General features: G+C 30.1%; 1 protein-coding gene across 1 annotated transcript; it reads left to right on the top strand.

The window, feature by feature from the left end:
- Window positions 1–6,127: 6,127 nt before the first annotated feature.
- Window positions 6,128–14,254, top strand: LOC142321114 (uncharacterized). The gene is made up of 3 exons (XM_075359106.1): window positions 6,128–6,190; window positions 10,526–13,166; window positions 13,215–14,254. Exons 1-3 carry the CDS (start codon window positions 6,128–6,130, stop codon window positions 14,252–14,254), a joined length of 3,744 nt encoding a protein of 1,247 aa, XP_075215221.1.
- Window positions 14,255–15,660: the final 1,406 nt, after the last annotated feature.

The following is a 15,660-nucleotide window of genomic DNA, read 5'->3' as shown; positions in this document are numbered from 1 at the left end:
ATGAATCGTAAAAATTAGGGATGAAAACAGGTACAATATTGTCTGGTTGCACTTTTTATTATTTTTTTTATATCCCAACTCCCCTGGGCCGGACCTACAATCAAGTGACAGCCCAGGGGAGTGTGCTTGTAATTCTAACGGGCCTTCCCGCCTACCGGCAGTACGTCCGGCATGGAAAATGGGCCGCTGGTTGGATCTTATCTTCTTGCCTGCCTTAAGCCGCCGGAGTGCGGTAACTAGGCTCGACTATGTCGTTCCTGGGCTCCACCTCAGAAGCCGGGACTCGGTCTTGACGCCCATGCCTCAAGAGGAGACATCCCCGAAGGGACATCTCCACTGGAACTCAGTCTTTTCTACATGGGGGTTCGGGAATTCCTGTATCTCATCACTACTGCCCATCCGTGCAAGCACAGACGAATAGTAGCTCCGCAGGGGGCTGTCCCTCACCCCCATGTCTCCCTCGCAGGCATCACAGTCTGCCTCCCAATCACGGTAGTCGACCTCCTTCTGCTTCAAGATGTTAGTCACGAGCCTCTCGATCTCCCTCCACTCAACCACGCCCCGCAACATATAGCCAACTGTAGTATCCGGCGTGATATATTGTTTAAACAGATTTTATATTGAAGCACGAAATTTGATTTAATATTTCTTTAAAAGGGAATAATATACAACGGATTGTTAATTTTTACATGAGGTGCCCTTTACCTCCTAGTAAAATATCGACAGAAACTTCAAGAACACTCTGTAGAACCCGAATTCTAAAATCGCATATTAAATTCGTTATCAAAAATAAAAACATTTCCAAAACTTTTTTTATTTGCCTTTTATTATTGATTTTATATAATAATTATTTATAATATTTATTTATGTCATTAATTTTTAAAAGTCCAATAGCATATTTGAAATAAGTAACTGTCAAGGCAAATATATATATAATTTGATGAAAAAGTTTTTTTTTTTACTTGTTATTAAGTAATGGTAGTGGATCTCAATTTAACTAGTTTGTTTATAAAAAAAAAATATTTTCAAACTTTATTTTTTACTAAATGCAGCGATTTTAATGATTCAATTTTATTTTCTATAGACAATTCCTATTTATTCTACTTCAGGTTAACTGGAGTAATTTAAAAAAAAAAAAAAAATTATTTTATATGTGTCAAGTATAAGTTGTCAAGATAGAAATATGAATTTCTTGTTTAATTTGTTCGCCATTATCGTTTTTAGTATTGGATTTTTGTATATAAGTTATAGAGTTTGATGTGATTCTAATATCCGAAATTTTTCATACTTAACTTTTAGAACAGTTAATTGAAAAATTTAAGATCTAAAAAAGATACCCACCAGGTTGGTCAAATGGTAAAATCTTTGTCTCAATTCAGTTGTTTAACAGCTAATTTTTGAAGTCGAAGATTCTATGGTTGTAACCCTAGTAAAGGGAAGTTAATTTTACACAGATTTGAATAGAAGACGGTAGATACCTGTGCACTTGGTGGTTGGGGTTCAATTAACCACACATCTTGAGAACGGTCAGCTAAATCTGACAAGACTAAATCTTATTTACTTGTCATACATGTCACTGTATGAGAACTAAATGAGATTGGGCGATGGGAATTTGTTTATTGTTCCAAGGTTGTACAGACTTTAATGTTCACATTGGAAATTGAAAATAAATTTAAAACTAAAAATATTTCAGAAGCCTTTGCATACGCTCTACAGTAATCTCTTTGCTCTTTTTTTCTTATTTTCATCAATAAATAAGATTAATTTTAAGCCTGTTAGAAAACCCTGTTTAAATAATAATATCTTTCTGCTTTTTTAAAGTTTTTTATTTGTAATTTGGTGTCGAACCAGAATAAAAAAAAAAACATTTTTAAATGATTTATTTTCATTGTTAGAACGTTTTTGTTTGTATTATAAAAATTAAAAAAATTATAACTACTTAAAATTAAAATAATACTGTTAAAATACCTATTGAAATATTAAAATATCTGTCATTTTGAATCCATATAGGAAATTAACTTTAAAATATAAATAGTACATGAAAATTAAAAAACGTGGCCCAACTCTCTCTCGGAAAATTTTTTTGTTTGATGATATCACTACATAAGCTTGAAAATGAGATATGGAAAAATGGAATTTTGTAGCGTATGAAAAATGTCTTTGCCTGACCGATATTCGAACCCGGGATTTTAGGATTAAAGACCGATTCGCTACCACTCCACCATGGAGATCTGCAATTCTTAGAAGGGCTCTGCAGTTTTACCTTATAAGGACTCTCCATCGTTAAGGATATATATATATATATATATATATATATATATATATATATATATATATATATTAAGTCGATTCTTAATGACGATTATTTTTTTAAAAAAACAATTTTCAATTTATTATACTTATAAATTTTACAGAAATAGACATACACTCTAGTAAATTATTATTAGATGTAGGTATATTTCTTACAATAAAATTATGACACAACGTTTAGCGTACATGCTAACGTGTTGAGTACAATACTTCTATCAGATGTGCATTCTAACAAAACAAGTGTAGGACTTACGTGTTCATTGTAATGAAGTGAGTAAAGTCTTCATTGTAATATAGGCTAAAGAAAATTACATGAAAGACAAAGGCTTCAACATACAAACAATTGTTAGAACTAATACATTTCCAGGAACACGTACCAATAATAGTGCTTATGCTAAATACAATTCTAACTTATATATAGATAAATTAGTTAGATAGTTATATAAGTATAGATAAGTTAGTTTATATATACATAAATAAAATCACTTTAAGCATACTTCCGTAGTTTGTCATGAGAAATAAATACCGTCTGTAACTATCACTCATTTAAGAGGATCACCGACAGTCAATTCCCATCGGAGAATATCACAGATGCATGAAACAAGTCTTACGCCTAGACAAATCAAAGCTAGGACAGTCCGCCTACACCCACCAAACGTAAACTAAAAACAAAATATTTAATATATGACCCAAATAGGAATTAAACTATAATCGATAAATATCCACACAAATTTCAAATTATGTTGTAAAATATCCATACCTATACAATATTTAAATAATTATAATTAAAATAAAAAAAAGTGTAGGAGAAAAATTTTAAAAAATTGTATAAAATAAAATTAAAATCATGGCTAAAACTCAAGATAAAATTAAATTTAAAAAATAATGGGAAAAGTTCAATTAAACAATTAAGATATTTACATATCAAAATAGCAGATTTAATACACATTGTGAATCAGATAAAAACGGGACTAAAATTTTTTTTAAATTTATCTTTTTTAATTTTTTTTTGTAATTTAAATATATTGATTTATTAATGTAATATTGAATTACTAACCCGTGATTGTAATAAAAGTTTTACAATAAATAATAATTTTTCAATAATAATAATAATAATGAAAAAAATCAGAAGTTATTAGTGAAATAAAATTTTATATACTTTTAAAAATGTTTATATGTAATTTAATAGGTATTATTACATATGTGTATATGCAATAGATCTGGTGAACATCTTATTATTATTTAATATTAATTGAAAATTATAATTTATAATCGTATTATTATTGTGCCTACGTGTATTACTGTCTAAAATAAAATACTCGTATCATCTTTTGGACCTCCCTCAGAAATCAGAACTAGCTTGTAAGATACAAAAATAATCTGTCACATCATTATCGGGCGCTTACAAGCATGAATTGTACAGACAAATATTTTGAAAATTAAATATGTTAATTTATTCTTATGTTTACATTTATCAATGTAAAATCCTTGCTAAAAGAATAGTCAGTCTTAAAAATAACAAAATCAACTTTTACCAAACCAGACAATGGAACTCTTTATAAATAAAAAAAAGAAATACTTTGGCTTACGGGAAAAGGCGTTATTATGCTTCCGTTGCAAATATCTTATGCGGGAAATAAATTACCGAACCATTCAAAAAAAGAATCTTCTTACCGCTTTAACTAAAATTCAATTGAAAGATTATCTATTATGGAAACACTATTATTCTGAAAAATAATTTTAGATAATATATCGAGTACAAGTAATTAAAAAAGTAATAATAATAATTTTCATTAACGCCTATTGAATAATGCCTTGTATTGTATTATATTTGTAATGTTTAATATATTTTTTATATTATTTCAGATGTTATATTTAAATAATTTATACGAACTTAGTCATGTATATTTTTTATCTTATAATTTATGATTTTACTATTTTTAATTTAACTTATAAAGACGTGATCTGTATATTCTTATATATCTATTTATTTAAATGCGTTCGTGAATTATACCAGCTTAAACAAACGTCTTAATACAATAATGAAACATATTATTCACCATCCACATTCAGCTAAAAACCTTTAGAAAATATATTTGTATAAATTTTAAGTTGCTTACTGAGTGGCAGAAATGTTTATAAAGAATCTCGTAAAAAAATTACTTAATGAAACTAAGAGTATAATTATTAATAAATATTTGTATAATCTTTTAGTTTTCATAATATGATGTAATTTATTATGAATGGATGCTACTCTAAAATATAAATTTTCAGTGTTCTGAAAGATTATTAACGCTGCTTTATGAAATATATGTTTTTATATTATTACATTTTACTGTAAAAAAAGTATTCAGTATAAAAATAATGAATACTTTTATGATATACAAATGAAATCAGTGTAAAACGTAGTATAAAACTAAAACATCTCTTTATTTTATTCTGATTATATTTTTAATTAATCGGTATTATTCGAAAATTGGTCGTAGTAACAATGATGAAGATAAAAATAGTAATATTTTTTTTTGTGGAAGGAGGTGTACATGTATTTACGCACGGAGTGTCGGGCTCCCACTGATGATATTATCCATTCACAATCAGCAGACTATCGACTAAAACCACTCCCCTTTCTACCAGGACTCGACCCGGAACCGTCTAACATATTACTTCCGGCCGAATCCTCCTGTACTAGCCTGAGAAGGCCACTACCTAATTTTCAGGACTATCCAGGTCACCCTTCTTCGTCCTGAGAATGCTACTGATGAATCCAGCCACACTCTCCCAGCTGCTCAGGTTACGGAGCATCATCGCAACCACGTTTTGGAGCTCAGTGTTTCGAGATCCACCTCTGACTTCCATCTTCAGGTCGCTATACGCACTGGACTTTTCGGACTTCTGCAGATCATGAACATTGCGGCTCAATCTATTTTGGGCTCAGGAGATGAAAGCGCAGATGAAACTGCTTGAATGGCAACAATTTGTCAGAATACGGATATGATTCCTATCCGAGTGGCAGGCATTAAAAACCGTCTACGACTGACTTTCAGAAACACATCGAGTAATGAATAAAGAAGACTAAAAAAATTAAATTCAGTTAAAATTACTCAATTTAAATGGAAGAGTGATGCGAAACTGACTTGCTGAAAACTAGTGGCGTTAACCAGACACAGAATCGAATAAAAAATTCCTGTTTGTTAACCGGACATGAAATACAAATATGCAGAGTATGTGAAAAACCACTTACTGTTAAGCATCTACTGGAAGAGTATAAAACATATAAAAGCTAAAAAGAGGTAAGGATAAAGAAACAATATTGCTGTTGATTTGGAAAATGCCAAAGAAGGAAGAATAATTGCTTACCTAAAATCCAATGAATTACTAACGCGTTTGTAATAAGCCTTCGTCGATAGTCAGAATATGTTATGTTTGACTGAGATTTCCTTCTGTGAAAAATTTTACACCTGAACACAGTGGTCTCAAAATTACATGCAATTTTCAAGTCCTTTTGTGTATTTTCTTTTAATGTGTGTTTTACGTTGCCATTTTAACTTTTCTGTTTTATGCATATTTCAGAGCCCTTTACAGTCTGTATTTTATATATATGTGTGTTCTATTTAATATTTGCATTTATTTTATGTTTTATTACTAAATATAAGGGCTCCTTATACCCTTATTTCTCACGATTACAAGAGTATAATACGAAATACGTAGGCATTATAATTGATTCAAATATAAGATGGGACTTTCATATACAAACCTTAGTTAAGAAAAACAAATACATTAACTATGTTTCAGGAAAATTAAGCTATAATTGGTTATTATGGTTCGTATTATTTATGGTTTATATTATGATATAACATATGGAATTTTAGCATGGGATTCTGTAAATAAAAAAGTTTTTGAATTTGTCAGAATAATGCATGAAAAAGTGATAAAAATAATTTTTAAGGATGACACAAGTAATATTAAAATACCGTTAAACTTGAGAGAAAAGTACGTTTTAGAATCTATTACTCATAATGAGTTGAAAATTCTTTTTTGTAGAAGTATTAGCAACACAAGAAATAAAGATTTACAATTATTAAAAATCAACAAAAAAATTGGCAAAAATTTACAAATTTTTTGCTTATAATTATTCTAACAAGCTTTCTGTTTTAAAGATATAACAACAATAAACATTAAACTAAAATTAAAACGAGTATAAAAACTATGGAAATCAAATAATTTATATAATTAATTTATTTAAAGATATATATTTAGCACATACTATTGATTAATAACATCATATGAAGAAATAATTATCAATTTTATAATTAGTTTTAGTTATACACAGGCTGCGCACAGATAATATATATCTCATATAAATCATATATATATATATATATATATATATATATATATATATCTGCATTATATATATCCGCTATATTGTACATTATTTTTTTTTAACTTGTTATCAATAAATAAATAAATAACAATCACACAGTCAGTGAAATCGGACGTGTGGAGGTTTTGTTGCACTACGCCAAAATAAATACTGCACGTTATCAGTGGATGTATATTATTTCGGGATTATTTTAATCCCGAAAAAATACACCGCGTGTGAGACCCTTTATTAAAGAAGTGCTCTGGGTCACGGTTCACCTTTCTATAGCTGTCGGTATTAGAAAACGTTCGCTACAAGATCTGTTAAGATTGTACAGTACTTACGGACAAGCCAATAGAAAATATAGACAGATATTATTCTCATCGACAAAATCAAACGATAAACATGAATTACTGACACTGTGTTACTATTGGCATCAACCATAAGAGTAAATATAACTACAATATATTCAAATAAGCAGTTGGCAGATCAGATCGAGAGGATCTGGGCCAAGGAAACAATTAATTATAATAGAAATCATCTGTGTCAAAAAAGAAAAACCAAAAAATCTTCAAGAATCCTTAGAAAAACTAAGCGAACACCCTAACCTTTATCTGAGATGCAGAAAGCCAGTCGTTGGACATTTATAGTGTCGTAAGAACAGTAGAATACATCTCACTATTCCTCGTAACAGCCGGATGAAGGCACAAACTGTATTCGCTCCAGTTAGTAATAAAGATAATAATAAAATAGACGTTTCAAATTTAATTCTATTTCTACATTTTCCAGAGTTTATGGCTGAACTAATTTTCATTAAAAAATATTTTGAAAAAATTAAATATATTAGCTGCTATGGATTAAAAAAAGTAATATATTATAAAAATTTCATTACCTATTACTAATATAATTTTATATACCTTCCTTGATAATTAATATTTATGAATTCAGACAGATCCTAAGAGATATAGTAGATATCACAAAATACTAGGAGAAACTTCTTTGGGTTATTGATATTTGATTATAGATTTAATAAAAAATGAAAACAAAATTGATAGTTTTGATGAATAACTATTTTTTTTTTAAATAATAGAAATGTTGTTTTGTATTAAGTTCTTTAATTTAAGACACCACAATACTGAATTTCAGCCCTCAGTTGAGTTTTCACTTATTTCGATTACTATCACATCAGAATCTAAGGCGTCAAATTGTATAAGAATTACTTCATTATCAGAATTTAATTTCTCCAACCACTATTCTTCTACTTTATAAAAAATATATCATTCATACGAATGTTAAAATTTTTTTGTGCTATACCCCAGAAGTGAATTTTAAAGTAGAATTCCAATAATTAAAATCACCTGAAACAAAAAAGAAGATAATTCTAAAAAAAAAAATCGCAAAGATTTACATAAACTGAAAATTACTCAACTGAGTACAATTTTAAGTTGGTCTTATTAAGACCATTGAGGTATTATTAAGACCTTAATAAGACCATTGTGGTCTTAAAAAAAAATATTAATGTTAGATTTCATTAGAAAAAGAAAAGCTTCGGCTAGCTTATCAGAATGAATGAATGATAACTGGCCAGAAAACAAATCTTCAACCATATTTACAACAAAAACCAATAGAACTCAGTGGATCAGAAGTACATAAAAGAAATTAAAATATATTAAGAAATTGTACAAGATAGAATAACTTTTAGAAAAATTATACAAGATTTTAAGGGTTTCCAAGAGAAGGAGAATAGTGAAATCAACAGTTTATGGCCAGAAGAAAGATGGCAAAAATAAAGAAAATATATGAGGAACTATTGAAAGACCAGAAAAGAAAACGCCCAAAGTAAAGAGAAATATTGCTTCACATGGTCCTCAGACGTTCTAACTTGGGAAACAAAATTAATGTAATGAAACAAATGATTATGGTTTTCTAAAAAAATTACTAACAGAATTTTCATAAGTCTTTTATTAAACGAAAAACAATAGCAGGCAGGATAGAAGGGGGATTAAATTTCTATCTATCTAACAAAATGTTTGTTAGGTAGAAAGGAAATACAAAATATATTATACAGACGTTTACTACATATCTACGTATGTAGAGATGTAGTAAATGATGATTTAATTATGTACTGCATAATTAAATCGTAATTATAAGTAATATTCAGATCAGACTTAACTCGGATTAAAAAAAAAATAATAATTACAACTACAATGTAAATATATAAATATATATTATCTTCATTGTGTAATATAATACACATGAAACCGAGTAAAAATAATAAATTTTTATAATATTAAAAAATTACTCATGATACAAGAATGTAGACATTGGATTATTTATTTAACCATTATAACACATTGTGTCTATGGTAACAAAAGAACTCTAATAATTCGTCATTAACTTTTATATATATGTATTTCCACTTTTGTCTGCCTGAAATGGAAGGAAATAATATATTTTATTTATATGCACATAAGGATATATTTTTTAACTTTTTTTAACTGTCTTTCTTAAATTATCCCTTTTCTTGTTCTCCTGTACAAAATTTAATTCCTGTACTAAATATAACCCTCTACAATCAATTCGTACTAGTTAAAGTTCTTTTTTTGCTTTTATGTACAAGCGAGCAATTTTGAAATAACTGTCACCAACATTAAAAATGTTTCTGCAAAGTTTACTATTAAATATTAACACTATACACTACATGCCATTAAGGATTCATATACAAATTTCAGTCTTTGAAACAATGTCGAGTAGTTGGTATCCATCCTGTTGTATACATTTCTCGAATGATGATGAAAGCGAAAATTTGCATGGGATTTTCTAACGCCTCTGTGAAAATCTTGCTAATTTCTTCTTGAATTCGAATTTTAACCGCTGCTTAATTTGGACTTTCTATGGATCAACTTGTCACTCCGGATGAAGTGTTCGTTGAACGGTTGCTGGCTGAGGCGCAATGTATATTCGTTTTTATGAGTAGAACGTCAAAAGGTTTTTGTGAACGAAGCCTGGACTGTTTCAGTATTCTTTGGGGTTGGGTGACTTCGTGGAGCTCCTAACGGTTTCTTCTTTAAAGCTGAACTCGTCTCCTCAAAATTATCACCCGTGTTTTGACCGCATGGCAAGATGGAACACGATCATGACGTCCTAAATTGTTGTGACGCCGAAATTTCCTGAAAGCAACATGTAATTTGCTTCATGGCAAACGTGCATTGTGATCCGGTTCTCTGATACATTTTCCTAAATGGCAAGGTGTTTCAGCACATTCATGAAGTACTATGCACTTCAATATTTTCCAGTTTCCTAGTCCAATTTGTATTAAGACTTTGGTAATAAGTATCCATTTATATAATAAATAAAAAATTGTCCTTTCCTTGGGAGTATTTATTTAACGAAAAATTGTATTATATCGTGAAATAATTTCATACCTTTCATTCATATTAAACCATATATTTACCGTTTTAAATATTATAACCATTATCTTTACTGTTTTTAAAATAATTAATATCTTTTATCAGATTTATTTAATATTTTTATCAAATTTTTTCGGTGGTCTAAGCTATTTCAGTGTAACTGAACTGAAAAAAAAAAACAATACAATTTTCCTTCTTCATATCTTTCTTTTCTAAATAAACTGGTTGAATTTTTTGTATTTTATTTTTTAAATAAAAGTAGAAAATATATTAAGATTTTCCTGGATGTAAAGGATCTAAATCTGAATTTTACTGTAGTGATTTACAGTATAATATATTTTTTTTTGTTTCTTTCGATTGAAATATTGATAAGAAAATTATTAATATTTTTATTTTGTTTATATTCGTGAGTATTGATACTTATTTACTTTTTTGTTTCCAGGGCTGCTTTTTAATGACAGTTCTCGTTACATCTAAAGCGTATCACTACCCAGAAACTTACAGCGTCGTAGATGATTTGGACGAAGACGATGAAGATGTATCTGAGACAAGGCCTGTAAAAGAAGATTATTCTAAATATTTTAGTGGAAGCGGTGTATCCGCTGCGGCTCCACTAACAGCTCAGCCGGCTGCTGATACTTCAGCCGGATTTGTACAACCGTTAGAGTTTTCACATTTTTTCTCTGGAAACCAATTCGCGCCGTCGAATGGCGTTAGAGGAATTGTCGCACCTCCGACCACAAGTGGAATTTTTGGGATACCTTCACATCCTATGTTGCCTGGACTGGTTAGTCCAACCAATACCGGGTACGTTCCAGGACTGACAGCTAGTGCTACTAATAGTAACCATTCTAGTCATGTCGGGTTTGTAAATCCAAATCCTAACGTAGCATTTCAAGCTTTATTTGATTCTGCTGGAGCACCTACCGGTCCGATATACAGACAAAATCATTTCTTTAATCCGTATTTGCATACCCCTTTAGCTGTCTCTCAACCAGCATCTTCACAGTCAATGTATTTGCCGCATTTTGAACGGATAAAAGCTACTGTAAGTCATGACGTAGCACAAGGGCAGAGACAAGCAGCTCACAGTGCAAGTAATAAAAAACATCCACCACCTAAAAAAGAAAAGGAACAACGTTATGAAGCCACAAGTTATTCTAACAATGCCGAAGACGATGAGGAATCTGATGATGAAGACGACGATGATATTGTTGATGATGAAGAGGATGCTGAAGATGAAGATAACGATGAAGAGGGTACTTATGTGTACGATGAAAGAAAAGAAAAATCCCCACGGAAGCAAACTTCAGAACCGCACCCTGGGAAGTCCAGTTACCCCGTAAAATCAAAGTCAGGTTATTCCAAGAAAAGCCCTTTTGAAAATCCTTACCCGTATAAACCCGAAAAGTTCTCAGAATCTGAAACACGTCAAAGTAGTAAATCAAATATTAAACAGCCTGCACCCTATAAAAAAGGACCGGTTTCTCCTGGATCAGATTACGGATATTCCAGCCCGTTTGTTTATCCAAACACAGAAAGTGACAAAGAATTTTCCGAGTATGATGTTTTTCCATCTACTTCAGGCCATTCGCAATCACGATTAACTCATGGAAAACCGACTAAAATTCAACCGGCTGCAGCATTTAACACGAAACAAGTTCATCCTCAAACTTTAACCCGTCATGATAAAAATATTGCCTTCAATCCTATCTCTCAGAATCCGATCAGACAGACTATTTATCCAACTTTTGATGTAACAGCCAATAAACCTCAATTTTCTGAGAAAAATATTCAGCCTTCGCAATCTGTATATACTTATAATCCTAAATCATTAAGTCCTGTCACTTTACAAGGAGATTTTATACCATCAGCTTCAATACCTTTTGCTGACAATTATCCAAACGCTTATAAAGTTCCATATACTGCACCAATTAACAAAAGTCCATTTCCTTCAACTATTTTACCATCAAATCCCGAAATTAAGGCTGATTCATCGCAAATAGCAAAGAATGCCAAAAGGTGTACAAAGATTGAAAAGGATGTAAATCCTCAAGATATGACTAAAGGTAGATTTAGAAGACAACCGATGACGTGCTATAAATGCCACGATGTAGCTACTGGAGCTAATTATGAACAATGTTCATACGATTCACAGGCAAAACCATCTAACTATTATGAAAAAGAATCACAAAAAATTAGTGCTGAGAAAACCGTGAAACCATTCACTTTTAGGAAAAAAAGAGAAACTAATGAGTCTCCATATGACTTCAGCTTTTCACGGAACATGAACATGGGTCAAAGTATTACTCTTGTGAGAAAGGTGAGAGAATACACTGAATATGATGACAGTTCTCATACATATGAAACACCTTATGGTACGTCTGAAGAAGATAACTATAGATTTGGACCAGAATACTTTAAAGATGAAGGAGATGATGAAGAGAGTGATTCTACACAAGCAGTAGCAGAAACCGAATCTGGTGAACAGTGCAAAAGAGTAAAGAAAGATGGAATAATATGCATGGTATGTCAAAAACCATCAGGAGGTTCGTACGAACAGTGTTCGTATGCTTCTGATCCGAAAAAGAATTCCTATTCTTATGGAACATCCCGAACGTACGGTCACGGTTCAAAGCCTAAAAAACCAAAAAGAAACAGAAGATACTCGGGAAAAGAAAATAATATGAAAACATTACAGAGGAGAGCGAGACAAGATCAAGATTCTACAAAACGTTCAAAAAATAAATCAGACGCCAACGATGAAGATGAAAAAGACGATGAGCCGTACGAAAATCCAGAGAATTATTCTGAAAGTGTTGCACGTATTCGGAAATCAGATAAAAAAGGTGGTGTTGGTTTAGACCCATTTTTCTACGGTTCACCGGAGGAAACATATCATCAAGAAGAGATAGAAGATAAAGAAAAAGGTAAAGGTGATGAAGAAGAAGATGACGAGGAAGAAGGATCTGATGAAGAAAAATCGGCTACATCGCAGGAAGCATCTCCCACTTACGAAGATTATTTTGCTAGATTATTTCCGGAATTAGCTACATTAGGCTCAGAAAAACGAAAGAAAGAAAGTCAGGATACAAAAGAAAACAATGAAAGTAATGAAGATGATGAAGAAGATGAAGAGGAAGACAGTTCTGAAAATTCGGAAGAAGATGGTGAAGAAGAAGGAGAATCTAAACAAGCGAAAAAAGAATTAATTCCCGGTTTTGAATTTCAAAGCACTATACCTGAATACTTTGACGACACGGAACAAAGGAAAGATTTGGAGAAAGTTCTAGGTGAATTTACACAAAAGGATAGATCTGCTTGTAAGAAAGTTATGAGAGATAAAATGACATGTTACCAGTGCTTAGACGATAAAGGAATGCAACATGAAGAATGTATGTTCGTCGCTGCATCTGAACCAAAAAGCAAACATCTGGCATATCATGAAGTCAAACAATTCCGTTTAACACCGACCAAAAGTAAAGATTCTCAGAATACAATAGATGATAAACTTTCTAATAGGAAACCGGTTACTTTTGATAACCAAAGTAGAGAAACCGATCCGAACTATGAAGCTTCAGAAGAGAATGAAAATTTGAAAAATAAACGAAGAACAACGCCTGATGGTGATAACACCAGCAAGGCATCGGTAAAAGGATCGCATGTGGTAAATGTTGATAATGACAGTCAGGCCGCAGAAAATCTTGATATAATGCGGTTACATCCGAAACAATCGACAGGTTTTCCTGTTTCAACCGTTACTATTCAAAATCAAAGATATTTTTCATCAACAGGATCATCTAAACCAGAAGATAGTAGATTGACAACACTTCAAAGAAGAAAGAGGTTACCGGCAGATGATGATGTAAAAGCTGCCGCATCGAAAATTTATCATCGACGAACGGCTCGAAGTCGAGAAGAGGATTATGATGATGAAGAAAATGACGGTAAAAGGAAAAAAGGAAAAAAACCAAAAGACCTTCCTAAAAAAGTTTATAACCCTATACCTACCGATCCACCAAATTTTAATATCCCTGAAGGTCCTGAAGGAGCATATAGTCAAGATACAGAACCTGCATTCGATACGGTATTAAAAATTACATTACCAAGGTACATGTTAGAAAGATCAGAACATGAAGCTATATTCGATGAAGTTTTAGCATCTGGTTAAAAATTTTCAGCTAGATATTACAGTTTTTATTTAATGTAATCCAACATTCTATATTAATATTAAACACCAATTTAAAACAAATTTTTCCCCTAAAAGATACACTATTCAAACTCAAAATTTAGAGAAATTTAATTTATTATAAAATTGTTAAATATAAATCATATTATTTATATTTTTATCCTGTGAAAAGGAAGATAATCAGCTTTAAAATGATACAATTCAGAGTTACAAACAAATGAAAAGTGTACATAAATGTAATTTTGCATACTAATTTATTAAAAATTATGAACCATAATTAAAAATAAATAAAGTGAAAGTGTGACGATAAAATTAAGGAAACATTTTTACGTGTAATTAATTTTGAAAACCAATGAATGTGTGTGTTTTTTACAACAGACTGAAATGAGTTCAAGTGAAAAGTAATCGATACCAAAGGAAACAGTATTGTTATAGAAGATTGTATTTATGTAGCTTATACGTAACTAGTTGAAAAATAATAAAAATAAAATATTGTTTTGTTTTTCTTACTCAAATTTCATAAATAAATAATTTATTAAAATGTAATTATTTTTATCGTATTTACGTGAATTTATAACAATTTGATATATATTAAATATATTTAAAAAAAAGTAATTTAATACTATAAGAGCTAAACAATTCATTATTAATATTTAATAACTGATCTATATATATATATATATATATATATATATAGTGATACAAATATATTTTTCTCTCTAAATGTTATTTGACGAACTTAAACTATTGATTTTAAAAATAAAGATTGTAAATGAGAGAGTATTAACATAAATTTTTAATATTATGGTGTAATTTTTTTAATGAATAACTATTTTCTTAAAAAAAAAAATGGTAAAATTGTAACCATCTTTTAAAAATACATTTTATAAATCAAAACAGTATTTTTAAACTTAAAAAGCACATCTCATCGTACCATGTTGTATTGTTATTATTTTTTCGTTATTAATAAAATATTAAAAAAAAACTATTGTTGTATCATTGATGTAATTTCAAAAAACTAATCAAATATATATAACAATAAAAAAAAGTGGATGTTTACATTTATTTATTACAAAAAAAAAATAATTTTATTATCATGAATAACTTTAAACTTAAGTAATTTCAGTTGATTTAATGTCATTTTTGATTCAACAGTTTTCAGACCAATATTTGTCTATCGTTGAACATTACATAAACGAAAAAATGTGTCCTTTACGTATAACTGAAAAAGAAATACTTTTTCATAAATATTTACTTAATATTTAAATAGGTTATAGATTAGACACTTACGGAATGCTAAAAACTCATGGCAACATATACTTTCAACGGTTATTCACAGTTCAACCGTGAAATGTTAAGTTATCAAAATGAAGTTTATCAAAAAATGT

Source organism: Lycorma delicatula, chromosome 3, assembly GCF_047948215.1.
Source record: "Lycorma delicatula isolate Av1 chromosome 3, ASM4794821v1, whole genome shotgun sequence".
Taxonomy (NCBI): domain Eukaryota; kingdom Metazoa; phylum Arthropoda; class Insecta; order Hemiptera; family Fulgoridae; genus Lycorma; species Lycorma delicatula.
The sequence above is the reverse complement of the archived record's forward strand: the minus strand, read 5'-3'. Positions and strand labels throughout refer to the sequence as shown.

Bases quoted from the DNA above. Each gene is read 5' to 3' on its own strand.
- LOC142321114 (XM_075359106.1), top strand. From the start codon at position 6,128: ATGGTTCGTATTATTTATGGTTTATATTATGATATAACATATGGAATT. The intron at 6,191-10,525 runs GTAAATAAAAAA...TTTTGTTTCCAG, and splicing joins GAATTTTAGCATGGGATTCT to GGCTGCTTTTTAATGACAGT. The intron at 13,167-13,214 runs GTCAGGATACAA...ATGATGAAGAAG, and splicing joins AGAAAAACGAAAGAAAGAAA to ATGAAGAGGAAGACAGTTCT.